Source organism: Barbus barbus (assembly GCF_936440315.1).
Source record: "Barbus barbus genome assembly, chromosome: 5".
NCBI classification, from domain to species: domain Eukaryota; kingdom Metazoa; phylum Chordata; class Actinopteri; order Cypriniformes; family Cyprinidae; genus Barbus; species Barbus barbus.
The window spans coordinates 42,095,585-42,114,879 of NC_136733.1; the positions used below are offsets into that span (position 1 = coordinate 42,095,585).

The 19,295-nt window shown below is 41.3% G+C and overlaps 1 protein-coding gene across 1 annotated transcript; it reads right to left on the minus strand.

The window, feature by feature from the left end:
• Window positions 1-2,695: 2,695 nt before the first annotated feature.
• On the minus strand, window positions 2,696-4,554 carry LOC306869896 (c-Myc-binding protein-like). Its single transcript, XM_079416823.1, has 5 exons — window positions 4,482-4,554; window positions 3,874-3,946; window positions 3,758-3,806; window positions 2,962-3,088; window positions 2,696-2,879 (listed from the first exon to the last, which is right to left on the minus strand). The coding sequence occupies exons 1-5, from the start codon at window positions 4,506-4,508 to the stop codon at window positions 2,838-2,840; spliced, it is 318 nt and encodes a 105-aa protein (XP_079272949.1). The 5' UTR covers window positions 4,509-4,554; the 3' UTR covers window positions 2,696-2,837.
• Window positions 4,555-19,295: the final 14,741 nt, after the last annotated feature.

Sequence of the window (19,295 nt, forward strand, 5' to 3'; positions counted from 1 at the left end):
AGGATCATGAGCAGTTCCTTTCCTTCTCCATACTCTTCTCTTCCCATCACTCTGGTACAAGTTGATCTTGGTCTCATCTGTCCATAGGATGTTGTTCCAGAACTGTGAAGGCTTTTTTAGATGTCGTTTGGCAAACTCTAATCTGGCCTTCCTGTTTTTGAGGCTCACCAATGGTTTACATCTTGTGGTGAACCCTCTGTATTCACTCTGGTGAAGTCTTCTCTTGATGGTTGACTTTGACACACATACACCTACCTCCTGGAGAGTGTTCTTGATCTGGCCGACTGTTGTGAAGGGTGTTTTCTTCACCAGGGAAAGAATTCTTCGGTCATCCACCACAGTTGTTTTCCGTGGTCTTCCGGGTCTTTTGGTGTTGCTGAGCTCACCGGTGCGTTCCTTCTTTTTAAGAATGTTCCAAACAGTTGTTTTGGCCACACCTAATGTTTTTGCTATCTCTCTGATGGGTTTGTTTTGTTTTTTCAGCCTAATGATGGCTTGCTTCACTGATAGTGACAGCTCTTTGGATCTCATCTTGACAGTTGACAGCAACAGATTCCAAATGCAAATAGCGCACTTGAAATGAACTCTGGACCTATTATCTGCTCATTGTAATTGGGATAATGAGGGAATAACACACACCTGGCCATGGAACAGCTGAGAAGCCAATTGTCCCATTACTTTGGTCCCTTAACAAGTGGGAGGCACATATGCAAACTGTTGTAATTCCTACACCGTTCACCTCATTTGGATGTAAATACCCTCAAATTAAAGCTGACAGTCTGCAATTAAAGCACATCTTGTTCGTTTCATTTGAAATCCATTGTGGTGGTGTATAGAGCCAAAAATTTTAGAATTGTGTCGATGTCCCAATATTTATGGACCTGACTGTATACAATGCTATTCAAAAGTTTGGGGTCAGTACATTTTTTCTTTTTTTTAAAGAAATTAATACTTTTATTCAGGAGGGATGTGTTAAATGAATAAAAAGTCATAGTAAAGACTTATATTGTTAGAAAAGATTTCTATTTTGAACAAATGCTATATTTTTTAACTGTGTTCATCTAAGAATCAAAGAAAAAAGCACATGTTCCAAAAAAAAAAACAATATGAAACAGCACAAGTTTCAAATCAGCATACAGTGGGGCAAATAAGTATTTGATACACTGACGATTTTTCAAGTTTTCCCACTTACAAAGAATGGAGAGATCTGTAATTATCATCATAGGTACACCTCAACTGTGAGAGACAGAAAATAAATTTAAAAATCCAAAAAATCACATTGTATGATTTTTGAATAATTAATTTCCATTTTATTGCATGAAATAAGTATTTGATACAATAGAAAAATAGAACTTAATATTTGGTACAGAAACCTTTGTTTACAATTACAGAGGTCAGACGTTTCCTGTAGTTCTTGAGCAGGTTTGCACACACTGCAGCAGGGATTTTGGTCCACTCCTCCATACAGTTCTTCTCCAGATCTTTCAGGTTAAGGGGCTGTCGCTGGGCAACACGGAGTTTCAGCTCCCTCCATAGATTTTCTATTGGGTTCAGGTCTGGAGACTGGCTAGGCCACTCCTGGACCTTGAAATGCTTCTTACGGAGCCACTCCTTAGTTGCCCTTGCTGTGTGTTTGGGGTCATTGTCATGCTGGAAGACCCAGCCATGACCCATCTTCAATGCTCTTACTGAGGGAAGGAAGTTGTTGCCCAAAATCTTGCAATACATGGCCCCATCCATCCTCCCCTCAATTCGATGCAGTCGTCCTGTCCCCTTTGCAGAAAAGCACCCCCAAAGCATGATGTTTCCACCCCCATGCTTCACGGTTGGGATCGTGTTCATCCTTCTTCCTCCTCCAAACACAGCGAGTGGAGTTTATACCAAAAAGTTATATTTTGGTCTCATCTGACCACATGACCTTCTTCCGATCAAATACTTATTTCATGCAATAAAATGGAAGTTAATTATTTAAAAATCATACAATGTGATTTTCTGGATTTTCTTTTTTTAGATTGTCTCTCACAGTTGAGGTGTAGCTACGATGAAAATTACAGATCTCTTCATCCTTTGTAAGTGGGAAAACTTGAAAAATCGGCAGTGTATCAAATACTTATTTGCCCCACTGTATTAGAATGATTTCTGAAGGATCATGTGACACTGAAGACTGGAGGAATGATGCTGAAAATACAGTGCTGCGTCACAGAAATAAATTCAGTTTTAAAGTATATTAAAATAGGAAACCAATATTAGAAACTGCAACAAGATTTCACAATATTACTGTTTTTTTCTGTATTTTTGATTGAACAATCACTGTCTTGATGAGCAGAAGAGCGTCCACTAAAAAATATTAAAAATCTTACTGATCCCAAACTTTTGAGCGGCAGTGTGTATAAAATATATCTGTTAAACCTGAATGAATGATTTGCTTATTACTGATTCTTGATTGAGTAATCTTGGGTGCATTAGATATTATTTTTAAAACAAGGGACAGAAGCTTTTAAACAGTCTGAATGGGACTACTGTGATAGCTTACATCTAAGAAACTTACCATGCATTTTTATAAAAAGCCCCAATATTTTATCTTAAAGCATCATGGTCTAAATTAAAGTCTTGTTTTAGCGTGGTCTGCATGTGTCCAACTTATGTTAAACATAACTAGAGTTTGTAGTTTTATAAATCACTAAACAGCAGGAGTCAATTAGGAACAAAAAAAAAATGCTTTTATTAAATATCAGGCACACTTTGGCTGAAAAACAAAAATTCTCCTCATGCATTTATTACAAAACGAAGGAACTCAAAGACTTCTGATGTGAAGAGGTATGTGAAGTGTTGTGGAATTATTCTGTTCCGCCGTCCGGCGCCGGCTCGTGCTGCAGCAGCTGTAATCACAAACACACACCAGTCTGAGTGAAGCGGTCTGGTTAAACTCTCTGGGAATCGTGTGTGTGGCTCATATCTCACCCTGCTCCTCAGCTCTTTGTTCTCCTCCATCAGCTGATCATATTTCTGCTGTAAAGTGTTCAGTTCCAGCCGCAGACTCTCAGCATCTTCTGCCTCGGGTCCCACGCCCAGCTGATGCTTGATGAAGCTGACGGGTGGGTTAGTTAAGGCTCTTTAACCTGGGTTAGTTAAGGCCTAGTTCTGGCTTAAACTAAGCCCCTTCTGTGAAACCGGGCCTTTAAGGATTAGTTCACCCAAACATGAAAATCAGTCCTCATTTACCGCCATTCTTTCTTTTTCAGACCACAAAGCAGAAGTTTAAAGAATCATCAGCAGACAGTTTGGTAAAGACGCAGAAGTATCACAGAACGACGTTCTGGCGTGTGTGTGTGTGTGTGTGTGTGTGAGAGACAGGATCTGGTGAAAAACAAACTGAAATGTAATGCATTATTTATCAGAAACACCAGATTTCAAAAAGAAATCTCTTAATTCACAAGAAGGTTTTTACACTCGCTTGAGGTGGTTTACTGTGAATAATGGGAGATGGAAACATTTTTCACCTTGATTTCACACAACTTGTGTGTTTTCTGCAGGCTAGTCTGCTGCTCATGAACCAAGGGAACGATTTTAGTTTAAAAAATAACAAAAAATACATGACATTTCACCGAGCCCTACCGTAACACACGATCATTGCTTCTGCATCTCTTTATAAAAGCTTCACACTGGTGTCTATTTCCATGTCTCCTGAAGCAGAAAGAAGGGCATTATGCGAGTAATCGATGGTTTTGGAGAGCAGCAGGTTTCTCTGTAAGGATACTGCAAGGCATTGCTGGGTTTCTCGTTCTCCTCGTACAGAGCCACCAGGACTGAGAAGCAGAAGAACAGGTCAGAAGATCAGACGTTCATTCATTCGGTGGATTGTGATATTCTTACCGTTGGTGAGGCTTTCGAGAACGCCAGCCTTCTCCAGATATCTCCTGAACTGCTCTCGCTTGGACTCAGTCACCTGTGCACCACAGAAGAAGAAGCAGTGTTACCTGAGATAATGATCGTGTTTATTCTCCTCTTTAACCAGAGACCACTACATCACACTGGAAACAGTCTGAAGGTCTTTTCATTAGATAACAATGCATCAAGTGTTATGAATGAGAGGAGAAAAATATTTTTGTTTAAGATAAACACAGTCAGTTTGTGTTAGTTAGTTAAGTTAGTTAGCGGATGCTCTGCTATTTAATGTGATTCTCTACACCTGTGTGAACCCGAGACTTCATACAAACTCATTCAATTATTCAGACATCACGAAGAAAAGCGAAGTTCGAGCGGATTCAGACACATTTACACCGCGTTCATTCAAGATAACTTACACGATTTAAAAAGGCTTTTAAAAGCTAAACCCATCTGATTTCTTCTCCACGGCGCTTTATACAGCTTTACAGAGACAGACTCGTCAACAGCGTTTCAGAGTCCAGCAGGAATGAACCCACAGCGTCTATCAGTGCGTGCGTTTGTTTGTTTGTTTGTTTGTTTGTTTGTTTACTCACTCTGTAATGCGCCATTGCCAACGACATTCAGGAAATGTTTGCTTCGCCGAGCGACTCTTCCCGCGCGCAACGCGCATGCGCCGAGCAGAACCGGAACACAAACACTGTCGCCCTGGCAACGCTTAAAGGGACCGCGGCGTCAGATTGAAGAGGACAGCTGCAAGTAGGGCTCGCAGGGCACAGGTAATAAAAACAAAATAATAAGATATAGTCAATAACCAATGTACAAAGCAAAAAAAAAAAAAAAAAAACACAATGTATAATATAGACAACTATGTACAGGTCAAGTATGTGCAAATTAGAAATGAGAAAAATAAAAATAAAATAAGTGAGTGTGGTGAATGGATAATGTATTAGTTGTGTGTTCCATGTTTATTGTTGAGTGTTCATGAGATGGATTGCCTGAGGGAAGAAACTGTTCCTGTGTCTGGTCGTTCTGGTGCTCAGAGCTCTGTAGCGTCGACCAGACAGTAACAGTTCAAAGAGGGAGTGTGCTGGATGTGAGGGGTCCAGAGTGATTTTACCAGCCCTTTTGCTCACTCTGGATAAGTACAGTTCTTGGAGAGTGGGGAGGGTTGTACCAATGATTCGCTCAGCAGTCCGGACTACCCTCCGTAGTCTTCTGAGGTCAGATTTGGTAGCTGAGCTGAACCAGACAGTTATAGAAGTGCAGAGGATGGATTCGATGATGGCGGAGTAGCAGGGGCGTCGCACCCATGGGGGATGTGGGTGTTTTAACACCCACACTTTTCCCGGTGAGAGGGTTCAACACCCGCACTTTTTCTGCAGTTTTTCCGCAGTTTTGCACAAACGCCTTACTGCAGTCGCTCCGTTTCTCTGGCCGCTCTGTGTCTGCACTCCTCCCTCTCAAACGTGACACCGGCTGATGATTGGCTATTCTGCATTAAGTCCCGCCTCTCTTGGTGGGTTAGATGTAGTCAGCTCGTGCTGAGGAGGTTGGAACTTATGGTTATGGTTATTTATATCTCCCTTTTCCAGGTACTTTGAATGAGTGTTTATGCTTTCGAGGTTTTTAAATAAAGCTTGATATGTGTTTGGGAAGATGTTCTGTTTATGTTTTGTTGACTTGTCGAGTGTTTTCTGTATTATATTTCGTTTTTTAGACTAATTGCTAATTAGAATATTGTTCAGCAGCTAGCTAGCTAATTTCGGTTATGTACGTGGCATGCAATGTATAAAGTAACTGAAGAAGGCAGGGAATCGACAAGGAGGAGGGACAAATGGTCATTGTTAAGCAGTGTACTTATGGGTTTATTGCCAGTGCAGTTGATTTTGATATTTTGAGCATTGGTTCTTTTAAATGAGAGGTAGTTTGTCATATGTTCATTGGTCAGTTGCTTCTTGTTGATGGTTGCATTTATATATGTATATAGTTTTATTTATATATATATATATATATATATATATATATATATATATATATATATATATATATATATATATATATACAGTGACAACACTGAACAGCACTGTTGTTACAGTGCTGTTCATGATGGTGAGTGGGGGGAGTGCAGGGGGGTTTCTCCTGAAGTCCACGATCATCTCCACAGTTTTGAGCGTATTAAGCTCCAGGTTGTTGAGACTGCACCAGACAGCCAGCTCCTTAACCTCCTGTCTGTAAGCAGACTCATCACCGTCCTGGATGAGGCCGATCAGTGTGGTGTCGTCTGCAAACTTCAGGAGCTTGACAGAGGGGTCTTTAGATGTGCAGTCGTTGGTGTAGAGGGAGAAGAGCAGTGGTGAGAGAATGCAGCCCTGAGGAGCTCCAGTGCTGATGGTACGAGTGCTGGATGTGAATTTACCAAGCTTTACTAACTGCTGTGGTGGGTGTGGGTGTGGGTGGTGATGGCGCAGTGGATAAGACACATGCCGTTGGTGTGAGAGACCCGGGTTCGAATCCACTGTGAGACACCAATGTGTCCCTGAGCAAGACACTTAACCCCTTAGTTGCTCCAGAGGTGTGCAACCTCTGACATATATAGCAATTGTAAGTCGTTTTGGATAAAAGCGTCAGCTAAATGAATAAATGTAAATGCTGTCTGTCTGTCAGGAAGCTGTTGATCCACTGGCAGACGGAGGTGGGGACAGAGAGCTGAGTTAGTTTATTCTGAAGGGTTTCTGGGATAATGGTGTTAAAAGCGGAGCTGAAGTCCACAAACAGGATCCTCACATAAGTCCCTGGTCTGTCCAGGTGCTGCAGGATGAAGTGCAGTCCCATGTTGACTGCATCATCCACAGACCTGTTTGCTCTGTAGGCAAACTGCAGGGGGTCCAGTAAGGGTCCAGTGATGTCCTTCAGATGAGCCAGAACCAGTCTTTCGAATGATTTCATGGCTACAGACGTTAGGGCCACAGGTCTGTAGTCATTAAGTCCAGTAATTTTGTGTTTCTTTGGGACGGGGATGATGGTGGAGCGTTTGAAGCATGAGGGGACTTCGCACAGCTCCAGTGATCTGTTGAAGATCTGTGTGAAGATGGGGGCCAGCTGATCAGCACAGATTTTTAGGCAGGCTGGTGACACACCCTCTGGACCAGGTACTTTCCTTCTTTGATGGGTAGGTTTAGGTATCAGGGGGTGGAGATGGGTAGGTTTAAGGATCAGAGGGTGGAGATGGGTAGGTTTAGGGATCAGAGGGTGAAGATGGGTAGGTTTAGGGATCAGGGGGTGGAGATGGGTAGGTTTAGGTATATGTAAGGCGCTCGTGAGGACAGGGTTTTTTTTTTTTTTTTTAGATAGTTTTTAAATACATATTTTTAAGTTGGTATTATTAAGTGTGTTATTAAGTTATTCCCCGTCATTGTTTGTTTATTTAAAACATGAACAGACATGAGACCATGAAACTTAATTAAATTAACAAAAGAAAAGATTTCAAGTATTTTATACATTTTACTTTTTGCATTTCAGTATATTTCATTGGGTCATTCCTAGCATTCGGTGCCATTTGAGTCCCTATGACATATATTTTGTGCAAAAATGGGCTAATACGTTTCTAAATGCTCATCTTACATAGAACACAAGAAATGGTGCCCAAAATTAATTCATTAGATGTAATTACTCTGATTTTAGTGCAAGTAGGCTAAACTTCCATGTCCCCAAGTAAGCTTGCATAACTTCAGCCACAAATACAAGTCATAAAAATCAAACAAATTTCAAATTTTTCAGTATTCTTATTTATAATATTGTTCACCAAAATATATAATTTTGTCATTTATGCATTTTTAATGTTTAAGGTCTTTAAAATATGTTGTGTCCCCCTCTTCCTCTAATCACATGACTCTCAGGAAGTAGAATACTCTTTGGGGCAAACTCTATTACTCCTTACTTCACCCTTTTTTCAGTGTTTTAGAGTGATTCAATGTTGTGGTAAAGCGTAACATCCAATGCATTTGCTGCCTTTTTCGTTTTGTTTTTTGTTTTTGTTTTTTAGAAAAAATGGCCATTCCTATTAAGTTCAGGTCCTCCATCTGATCTGGATCTGGTAACTTCAGAAAAAGGATGAGACAGACAGAATTGCCGTTTAATTTATTAATTTATTACGGCAAATTTGACAAAATAATATAATTCATATTTATATTATATTTCTTACAATATATTCAGTTTCAAATTTATTCCAGGGAATACATGGCCTCTCAGCCCATATTTCCAGAAAATCATAATGACATGGCAGATCATTTTTTCTTCATTCCATGATACAGTCTTGGTCAGAATTAGTGGCACCCTTGATAAATCCTTTTGATCTTTTATTTAAAAAATTCACAAAAATCTAACCTTTCATTGGATAATAAGAATGGGGGGGGGGGGGGTATCATTATGAAATAAATGTTTTTCTCTAATACACATTGGCCACAATTAACGGCACCCTTTTATTCAATACTTTTTAAAACCTCCATTTGCCAGTTTAACAGCTTTGAGTTTTCTCCTATAATGCCTTATGAGTTTAGAGAACACCTGACAAGAGATCAGAGACCATTCCTTCATCCAGAATCACTCTAGATTCCCAGCTCCATGACTGTGCTTCTTCTCTTCAGTTCACCTCACTCATTTTCTACAGGGTTGAGGTCAGAGGACTGGAATGGCCAGCAGAAGCTTGGTTTTGTGCTCAGTGACCCATTTTTGTGTTGTTTTTGAGGTTTGTGTTTGGATTATTGTACGGTTGGAAGATCCAATCATGGCCCATTATAAGATTTCTAACAGAGTCAGTCATTTATTGATTTTTTTATCTGTTGGTATTTGATAGAATCCATGATTCCATGTGTCTAAACAAGATGTCCAGGACCTCCAGCAGAAATATAGGCCCACAACATCAAAAATACAGCAGTATATTTCATTGTACACATGTTTGCTGCTAAAAAGCTCATTTTTTAGTTTCATCTGACCATAGAAGCCAGTCCCATTTGAAGTGCCAGTCCTGTCTGATAACTGAATATGCTGGAGTTTGTTTTTGGATAAGTGAGGAAATTTTTTCTTGAAACCCTCCCAAACAACATGTGGTGATGTAAGGGCTGTTTGACTATTATTTTTAAGGTTTTCTGACCCCGAGACTCAACTATTTTCTGCAATTCTCCAGCTGTGGTCCTTGGAGAGTCTTTAGCCACTCAAACTCTCCTCCTCACCGTGCATTAGGATGATATAGACACACATCCTCTTCCGAGCAGTTTCCTAGCATTTTCTGTTGATTGGAAATTCTTAATTATTGAAATTTTCACTGCTCTAGCTCTTTTCTTAAAGCCACTTCCCTAATTTGTGAAGCTCAATTATCTTTTGCTGCATATCAGAAATATATTCTTTGGTTTTAGTCATTGTGATGGATGATTAAGGGAATTTGGGCTTTGTTTTCCCTCCTATTTATATTTCTGTGAAACAGGAAGCCATGGCTGGATAATTTCATGTTCATAATCACCCTGGAGTACTCAAAATTGTGAATATGAACGGGAATATACTTCAGAGATATTTTACTCATAAGAATTTCTAGGGGTGCCAATAATTGTGTCCAACGTGTATTATAGAAAAACTTTTATTTCATAATGATATTTCCCCCCATTTTAAATTCTTACTATCCAATGAAAGGTTAGATTTTAGTGATTTTATTTTAATAAAAGATCAAAAGGATTAACAATGCAGATTAATTTTCACAGCCTTCTTTGATCATATTTACCAAGGGTGCCAATATTTTTTGGCCATGACACTATATACCGGTTCATATATATATAAACTGTACCTCCGAATTAGTGATGCAAAGTCCAATTCATTTCCGCGAACTGGTTCTTTTTAGACAGTTCGGCTCATTGAACCGGTTCAAAAAGCCAATTCATTAGCTCCTGATGTTATCAAGCAATGATGTCACTACGCATTTATTTTTTAACAACTCTATTCGAATGTTTCATTGATGCAACATGGCACAAAGTCATTTGTTCAACCGGTTCAACACATATTGAAACATTCAAATAAAAAGCTATTTTTGTGAACGCATATTAACGATTATTGCCTTTCATTCACTTAAGTTAATAATGTTTGTAGTCACAGTTTCATTCGCGGATCCTTTATGGAAGATAGCCTACGACTGACTAATACTGATTAGCCTATGTTAAAGGTTTTGCACCTACAGCACACATGCACAAACGCGGATATGTTCTACATATCCTAAGTAAGAAAGAATAAACCTGTCTGATAAACTCATTGATTTAAGTTAAACCACTTAAAATATGATCTGCATGCACAATAAACCATACTAAAACTCAGGTTTTTCATGTTTTAATAAAAACTCAGCTTTTTAATAAAACAATAAAGCATTTCTCCGGTATCCTATGTTTTGTTTGTTATAAAGAAGCTTTGCACATCAGGCTCGTTCAAGTCCGCGGTGATACACACGCAATGTCAGCAACTCACTCATCAGAATCTTTGGTAATCCTCCACAAACTTTGACAGTTGGTCGAACCGGCTCATTTGGTTCTTGTTGAGTTGGACGTGTTACTTCGGCTGTGTGTCTTGTGTCATGAACCCGGAACTAAAATTCGATTCAGTTCGGTTTGTGAATCGCTCAAAAGAACGATTCATTCGAGAACCGAACATCACTACTCCGAATATCAAACATGAGCATTTTCGTGCCATTGGTCTGTGAATAGGAAAAAGATCTTCTGACATCCATCATATCTTTCACAACATCTTCTTGATGTTTATGAGTCCTACAAACTCAAGAACAAACAACACTCATGGTTTTAACGCTTGAGAATAAACACAGTCACTTTTCTGTCTGTTTCTTTCAAATTTAAAGATATTTAAGTCTTTTATTTAAATATTTTGTATTAGGGTATTTATTTGAATAATCATGCAATGTTATTGCATTGATCATCAGATATGCTACTGTGTCCATCTTGTTATTTGGATTCATATTTTTAATTTAAAAAAGATGTGATAGAATATGTGCTGTTTTGTGTTTTTTTTTTATTTTAGCACTGAAGTAGTTTAAATATGTTCAGAAAAGATTTAAACAGTATGCCATGATGAGTGAATTTACTGCTCTCACCTCTGCTCTGCTTGATATATGCAGTATGTGTGAAATTGTTTTCAGTAATGTGGAAAAATATATGTTAACCTCTTAAATCAGCATTTCCAGATGCTTTTAAATTCACTTGTTGATTGACAAAATTACTGATGGAGGAAGCGAGTAAATTAACAGATCCTATAACAGAAGATGAAATTAAAGAAACAATTACTAATCTTAAAAATAATAAGGCACCAGGAACAGATGGGTTTTCTGGAGAGTATTATAAGGTTTTTGTGAATGATCTGTCTCCAATATTATGCAAGGTGACCCACCAAAATCGTGGTCAGAAGCCATCATTTCAGTTTTTCATAAGGAAGGTAAGGATCCCATGGAATGTAACAGCTATTAGTCCTCTATGTGTGGACTATAAAATATTAAATATCTATACTGGCTAAAATAATCCAAAAATGTATTAAAAAAGTAATAAAACCAGAACAAACTGGATTTATTCAAGGCCGTCATGGAGCTAACAATGTAAGAATGGCCCTAAATTTACAATCAGTAGCGAAAAAAATAAATAAAAGGAATGCAATGCTTCTCAGCCTTGATGCAGAGAATGCATTCGATAGAGTTGATTGGCTATTTTTAGAACAAACACTGAAAGAAATTTTGGAGAAAAATTAGTAACCTGGTTTAACCTGCTATACAAGGAATCAGAATCGAGTTGAATGAACAGGTCTCGTTTCATTGGTCAAAGCAAGGATTTAGATACTGAGGAATTATATTTAGATACTGAGGAATAAATAATGTCCAGCGCTCTCTCCACCCTCAATACCACGACTGAGGTGCCCTTGAGCAAGGCACCGAACCCCCAACTGCTCCCCGGGCGCTGCAGCATAAATGCTGCCCACTGCTCCGGGTGTGTGTTCACGGTGTGTGTGTGTTCACTGCTGTGTGCGTGCACGTTGGATGGGTTAAATGCAGAGCACGAATTCCGAGTATAGGTCACCATACTTGGCAGTATGTCACTTCACTTCACTTCACAATTACTCTTACTCCCAATCCCAGCCAACTTTTTGAGGCAAACTATAAAAAACTACTAAAACAAATTCACTTGTGGAGGTCATAGAGACCTGAAGTTTTTTTGTGAATGAATGAAAATGTCTTTTTCTCTGGCTTCTGTCCTTGTGGTGTCAGAGTTTTTCCGGGAGCTGATGGATGTGGCAGAGAAGTCAATGAATAAGATGTTCACGCAGACGTACGGTCATCTGTACACACAGAACGCTCACATCTTCCAGCAGCTGTTTACCGACCTGCTACACGGGTCAGTGAGTGTGTGTGTGTGTGTGTGTTGGTTTTTGTGGTTTACGAGGACTTTTGACCTGAATACTCACCAGCATTACAGGGACATTTGGGTTTATGAGGACAGGGACCATGTCCTTATAATTCCGACAGTGTAGATGCCTTTCTCTATGTCCCAGAAGCTCCCTCTCAAAGTTTCGTGCCTTGTCCTTACATACCACAAAACCCTGAGATTTTACTACACAGTGTATCCTCTGAGCTCCAGAGACCCGGACCAGGTACTACACGTGCGTCATCGAAAATTTGCATATTTTACACTTGTGTAAGTTTGGAGGCCGCTGATTGGCTAATCGCGAAAACAAGATGGCGCCGGTGGACGGGGTTACATTCTGCATTCATAAATGAGTTAATGCAGTGTACTAATTAAATATTATTTTCTAGAATTAATCGATTGTATATGAATATATAAGTACATAGTGATCCTGTAATTAAACGTATTCCTTAAATTTCATATTATAAAGTATGAAACTGACTTGAAAGCTATGATCAGTCAGTTTAATATAGAGAAATTGATGTAATGCTATTAATGTAACGTTAATCCTAACCGTAAAGTTAACACCAAGGCTTATAGATGGTTATTTAAATTATTTAAATATTATAAATCCCGTTTACACATGCTCTAATCAGAGCGAGTGTGACGTTTTGTAACTTCCGGTTTGGACCTGACAGAATCTGTACCTGAAGCAAAGACACCTGTGGTGTGAACCTGTTTGAGACAACATTATATGAAAGGTAAGTTATGCTGCTGTTAAACCGTTTCTCTGAGAGTTTGTGGCTCAGTTTGGCTTGTTCGTGAGTGTCTTGTAGGCTCTTTGCGGCTCGTTTTAATAAACGGCTCGTTAGTTAGAAAGCAGCTAGTGCGTGATGCTAACGACGCTAGCGTGTTTACACTAATTGTCAGTCTATTAACAGTAACGTCAGACGAGAATCAGCAATGCTTGTCAGTTTTAGCTTTTTGTTTACAGTATAACTGTAACTGTAATAGAACAGTCTAGCCATCATAATAATGTGTTGTCATGACTACAGTCTGTGAAGGGGAGGGGCTTCCACTCAGTACAGTCAAAGTCTCTTTAAGACAAGTCCTGTCACTCGGCGGCCATCTTTGAAACGCCTCTCATCCAAGAGCAGCTCCTATCACTTTGATTGGGGAAACATCAAATTCTCCAAATCTGTTCACTAAGCTTACGATTAAATTTCATATGTGAAATCACCAATGAAATCGGAAAACAACTGTGTCATAAATGTTGTTTCTTTTGCTCAAATACCTTTTTTTCTCAGGCTAGATCAGCCAGTGCGCATGCGCAGTCCTGAGCGCGCGTCTCAGAGCGCTGACTGTTTCTATAGCAACCGGGACTTCTAACGGCAGCTGTAGTGACGCGCTGACTTTACCGATTAGCAATTGGCTCTTTCATTCAGAAGGCGGGGCTTCCTTCGATAGAGAGGCCATATTAATTGTTGCATTTTCCCCATTCAAAACAATACGAGTGACATGTCTTGGGTATTCTATAGTCTTTGGTACAGTATCCTAACATACCAGTTCTGTTAAATATTACTACTGTTCGGCTTGGTTTAAGGAGATTATTACTTATTACTTCTGAAAACTTACTGAAGGTGAAAGTGAAAGTGAAGTGACATACGGCCAAGTATGGTAACCCATACTCGGAATTCTTGCTCTGCATTTATCCCATCCAAAGTGCACACACACAGCAGTGAACACACACACACACCGTGAACACACACCCGGAGCAGTGGGCAGCCATTTATGCTTTGGATTGTGTGTATTGTGCCAGAATTCTGCACCTGAATGATCAAACGACAACAGTTTCCAACCTTATCATGAAGGTCAATATAACCTCTCTCTCTGCTTTCCCAGGAGATTGTGGTGTTGTTTTGCACCAGTTGCAGACTTGCCCCTAGCATTTCAGTCTCTAAATGTTCATCCGTTGAGCGTAACACAAAAAAACAACCCATCTCTTACATTCGGTCCCTCGCTCAACGGAGAACCAAACTCCGAACATATCTCAGGTGCATCCTTCTGACATAGCAACAAATATACATGTTGAATATAGTAAGTAAAGTAAAAAGTACTAATAAAATTATTATGGGATGAATAAAAATGTTGAGAAGATGTCGTGCTTGTGGGGACCAACCTTCAAAAATGGACCATCAACTATCATGAGCTGTACTCTCAATTAATTTGCCTAAATAAGCAATTTGGTCAGATGTGATTAGTGTTAATCGCCAACTTAGTCACATTATGAAGATGTTGCTTTGCCATGTCCTCTAATTTATTGAAAGTTATTGAAAGTGACGTGACATACGGCCAAGTATGGAGACCCATACTCAGAATTCGTGCTCTGCATTTATTCCATCCAAAGTGCACACACACAGCAGTGAACATACACACACACCATGAACACACACCCGGAGCAGTGGGCAGCCATTTATGCTGCGGCACCCGGGGAGCAGTTGGGGGTTCGGTGCCTTGCTCAAGGGCACCTCAGTCGTGGGATTGAGGGTGGAGAGAGCACTGGATATTCACTCCCCCCACCTACAATCCCTGCCGGTCTGAGACTCGAACCCGCAACCTTTGGATTACGAGTCTGAATCTCTAACCATTAGGCCATGATTTAGTTGATGCCCTCAGCAATTTAGCTTGTTTCTCCAAAGAAATGCCTAAATTATGCAGAAATGCAGAATTCCCCATTGAACTTGAGTCAAACCGTATGTGCTAGTCTGATTGGTTAACAAATATGTCCTATTCTGCCAGGTCAAAAAGTATACATTCTGGAGGCATCCAGAAAATGGAAAGTAAGGCCATTTAGAATGTGGATTCATGGTGGTAACACACAAAGTATGTTGTCCAACTTCAAACAAGATATCAGTTGGTATAGAATGGTCCCACTGGCAGACACCAACTCCACCTGTTAAACATGGATTGGAATACCGTGTTCGACAGAGAACAGATTATTCCTTGATCAGTGTTATCACAATCAGAAACATCATAAGTTTGATTACTATAAGGATTCAACCAATCACCCTTTAAACGCATAGTCCAATAAGATCCCTTGATTATAACAGGTAATACGTGATATTTACATAGTGTGTGAATTTCAGTTACATTAAATTGTTCCCACTTCCCATAACACACAGTATCATTACAAACGATTCTGTGGGCACTTAACTTAAGCCAATTTCCCTTATCAATTTTCCATAATTCCCTCCAAGCATTATAGTTGGAGGACATTACAGTTTGTTGTATATATTACGAAGTTGCATCTTTGCTGAAAGCATATTGAGATTGCATTCTGTCCAATTCAACCATTCTGGCACATTATTCCAATGGAAATCATTCATAGAATGTTTCAATATGTTTCAATATACGGGCAGAAACTACATCCCAATAAGCTGGATATTTCTGAGAATATATACCATATGGCATCCATCTGTCACGTCCTGCTGGTGTGCCCTTATTGGCCACCAGATGTCACTGTGTGTTTGTTTGCGCACATGGCTTGTTGTTTGTGGTTTGTGCCATGTGCTCTCCTGTCTATTGTCTGACCCCGCCCTCCTTGTTATCTCATTATTGTTTCAGTGACTTCACCTGTGTCCTCCTCGTTTGTCTCCCCATTTATTCTCCTGGTGTCTGCAGTCCTGCGCTGTTTCGTCACTTCATGTGGGATGCGTAATGTCGTGTGTGGGTTTGTGTACATGTACTGCAGTTCTCTGCCTGCCTGTTTTTCCCCCTCGGGGTGGTTTTTGTTCAGTTTTTGTTTCGTTTTATTATTAAAAGACCCACCATTTTCCTGCACTTGAGTCCTCGCCTCATCTCTCTTCTGGATCCGTGACAGAACAAAACAGCCAAATGAGGACTTGGAGAATGGGCTCACACCATCCACCAGCCTCTAACGTCAGCAGCCCCCACTACCAACGCATCCTCCAGTTCCAGGCCCTGAGCTCCCTCCGTCAGCAGGGCACTGACGTGAGAAAGTTTGCCCTGAGGTTCAGTGGTGCAGCAGAGGGTCTGGGGTACAATGATGCAGCCCTCAAGGACCTCTTCAATAACCAACTGACGTTTGATGAGTTTGTTGAGTGCTTGGCACGTTCCACAGACAGGGTGGCTGGTGTGCCTCAGGCAGTACTCGCAGAAGCTGCAGCCCCTCCAGTGATGGCCGACAAGGCTGCGAGCCAAGGTTTGTCAGAGACCTCGTCTGCCGCACCCAGTTATTTGCATCCGGTGACAGAGCGTCTCAGGCTGATGCACAGTGTGCAGGATCCCCCGCTGATGTCGGTGCGAGCAGCGTGGTTCCGAGGCGGCGGTGCCCGCGCACAAGGCTTCCGAGGCGGCGGTGCCCGCTCACAAGGCTTCCGAGGCGGCGGTGCCCGCTCACAAGGCTTCCGAGGCGACGGTGCCCGCTCACAAGGCTTCCGAGGCGGCGGAGCCCGCTCACAATCCTCCTGAAGGGGCGGCGCCCGCTCACAAGGCTTCCGAGGTGGCGGTGCACACTCACAAGGCTTCCGAGGCGGCAGTGCACACTCACAACGCTTCCGAATTCTTCCGAATTTTAATCCTACCTAAAATAGTCAGATAATTAACAAAATTATGAATTTCATAGTGATGCAAGTGTGTTTTCTTTTCTCCAGCATATAATGGAACACTGTCTCCCGCAGAACAGAACCTGCAAGACTAATCTGTACAGCTGAAACTGTTGTGGCCCTATATGTGAACCACACTCGTCGTGCTCTTCCTCGACCCAAGATTACTCTTAATTCTTGCTGCACAAGAACAGTTGCAGATTTTACCAACACCCCTGTTTGATGTTGATAGGCGTTGTCTTGTAGCCAGCACTCACTTTATCGAACACAGTGGTATCTCAATACTTTACACACTCGATGATCAGCCAACCTTGGTTGATATTGCCAGGCGATGTTGTGCTCAAACAGAAGTCTCCCCCTCTGGTTTCCCTTGGCACGGAATGATGCGCCAGTAGTCGCCAAGCAGAATCAGTGTCTGTGTGAGAACAAAAGATCTGGCCAGCCGATGGTGGATTGGATTAACTCTGTCCCTTTCTCCTCTTCTAGCCACCAGTGGGCCTCATTCTCAGCCATCTCCTAGAAACAGCCATTTGGTCAGCGACCAGCTCCATTGTTTCCTGCACACAAGAAAAATGCACACATACTTCGCAAACGTTATTATGAATCTCTTAAATAACATTTATTAGCAGGGACATGTCTCCATTGCTCTTCTCCTGGTTCCATCACTGCAACAGTATTATCTTGTCCCATTGCTATTATTTCTGCTGGTTTAGGGGGACCATTGTGTTGTTCAACCCAAACTGTAGCACCACTTTTATCGGTTGACCCAAATCCCTCCTCCCTCCTTTCTGTTATCACTGAGGGTTTAGGTATTTATTCTACTTTTCCCATGTGTACTGGTTTAATTAGAATTTGGGCTATTTTACTCCCCTTTTCTAAGGGTAGTGGCACTTCTGAAGTGTTTTGGAGGACTACGTTTATAGTCCCTTGATAGTCAGAATCAATTACTCCAGCCAACACAATGACCCCCTTCAAAGCCAAGCTTGATTTGGGACATATTTGTCCGTAATGTCCAGGAGGACACTGCACTCCAACTCCTGTTTCCACTATAGTGACTTCCTGTGGGTTTAAGGTTACAGTGATTAGTGAAAATAAGTCTAGGCCCGCTGAGCCTGATGTACATTTACATTTAGTCATTTGGCAGACGCTTTTATCCAAAGTGACTTACAATTGGGGAATACAAAAAGCGATTAATCTTGAAGAGGCAATCAGACAGAGGAAGTGCTCGTAACACCAAGTCTCAGTCATTGTTCAAATAAGTACAAGCTAGCGGAGAGAAAGATAGAGGGAAAGGTTTTTTTTTTTTTTTGTTTAGGATGAAGTCAAGTACTGCCGAAAGAGATGAGTTTTCAGTTGTTGCTTGAAGATTGCCAGGGATCCAGCGTTCCGGATAGGGGTGGGAAGATTATTCCACCAGCCAGGAATGGTGAACGAGAATGTTCTGGAGAGTGATTTTGAGCCTCTCTGTGATGGTACAACAAGGCGTCTCTCACTAGCAGATCTCAAACTTCTGGAGGGGATGTAGGTTCATAATAGTTAGTGCAAGTAGGAGGGTGCTGAGCCTGTGGTAGTTCTGTACGCAAGCATCAGTGTCTTGAACTGGATGCGAGCTGCCACTGGTAGCCAGTGCAAGGAGATGAAGAGAGGTGTAACATGCGCTCTTTTGGGCTCGTTGAAGATCAGTTGTGCCGCTGCATTCTGAATCATTTGTAGAGGTTTGATTGTGTTTGATGGCAGACCAGCCAGAAGAGCATTGCAGTAGTCCAGTCTAGAAACAACAAGGGCCCGGACAAGAAGTTGTGCAGCATGCTCCGTCAGAAAGGGCCTGATCTTGCTGATGTTGTGTAGTGCAAACCTGCAGGATCGAGCAGTCTTTGCAATGTGCTCTTTGAAGGTCAGCTGGTCATCAAAGATTACACCAAGTTTTCTGACCAAAGTTGATGGGGTGATCATTGATGAGCCTAACTGAATCGTGAAGTCATGCCGTAGAGTCGGAGTGGCAGGGCAGACCAGAAGTTCCGTCTTTGCCAGGTTGAGCTGTAGGTGATGTTCTTTCATCCACGCCGAGATGTCCGCCAGGCAGCCTGAGATCCGTGCAGCTACCGTTGGGTCACCTGGTTGAAAAGAGAGATAGAGCTGCGTGTCATCGGCATAGCAGTGATAGGAAAAGCCATGTGCATGTATGATGGGATGTAGTGTATGTGGAGAAGAGGAGGGGTCCAAGAACCAATCCCTGAGGAACTCCAGTGACCAGTTGATGTGGTTTGGATACCTCCCCTCCCCAGGCCACCCTGAAGGATCTACCGGTGAGATAGGATTCAAACCAGTGAAGTGGAATCCCAGTGATGCC

Excerpts from the sequence above, each read along its gene's own strand:
- LOC306869896 (XM_079416823.1), bottom strand. The coding sequence starts at position 4,508 with ATGTCGTTGGCAATGGCGCATTACAGA. Across the intron at positions 3,947-4,481 it reads TGGCAATGGCGCATTACAGA|GTGACTGAGTCCAAGCGAGA; the intron begins GTGAGTAAACAA and ends TGTGGTGCACAG. Across the intron at positions 2,880-2,961 it reads ACAAAGAGCTGAGGAGCAGG|CTGCTGCAGCACGAGCCGGC; the intron begins GTGAGATATGAG and ends TTGTGATTACAG.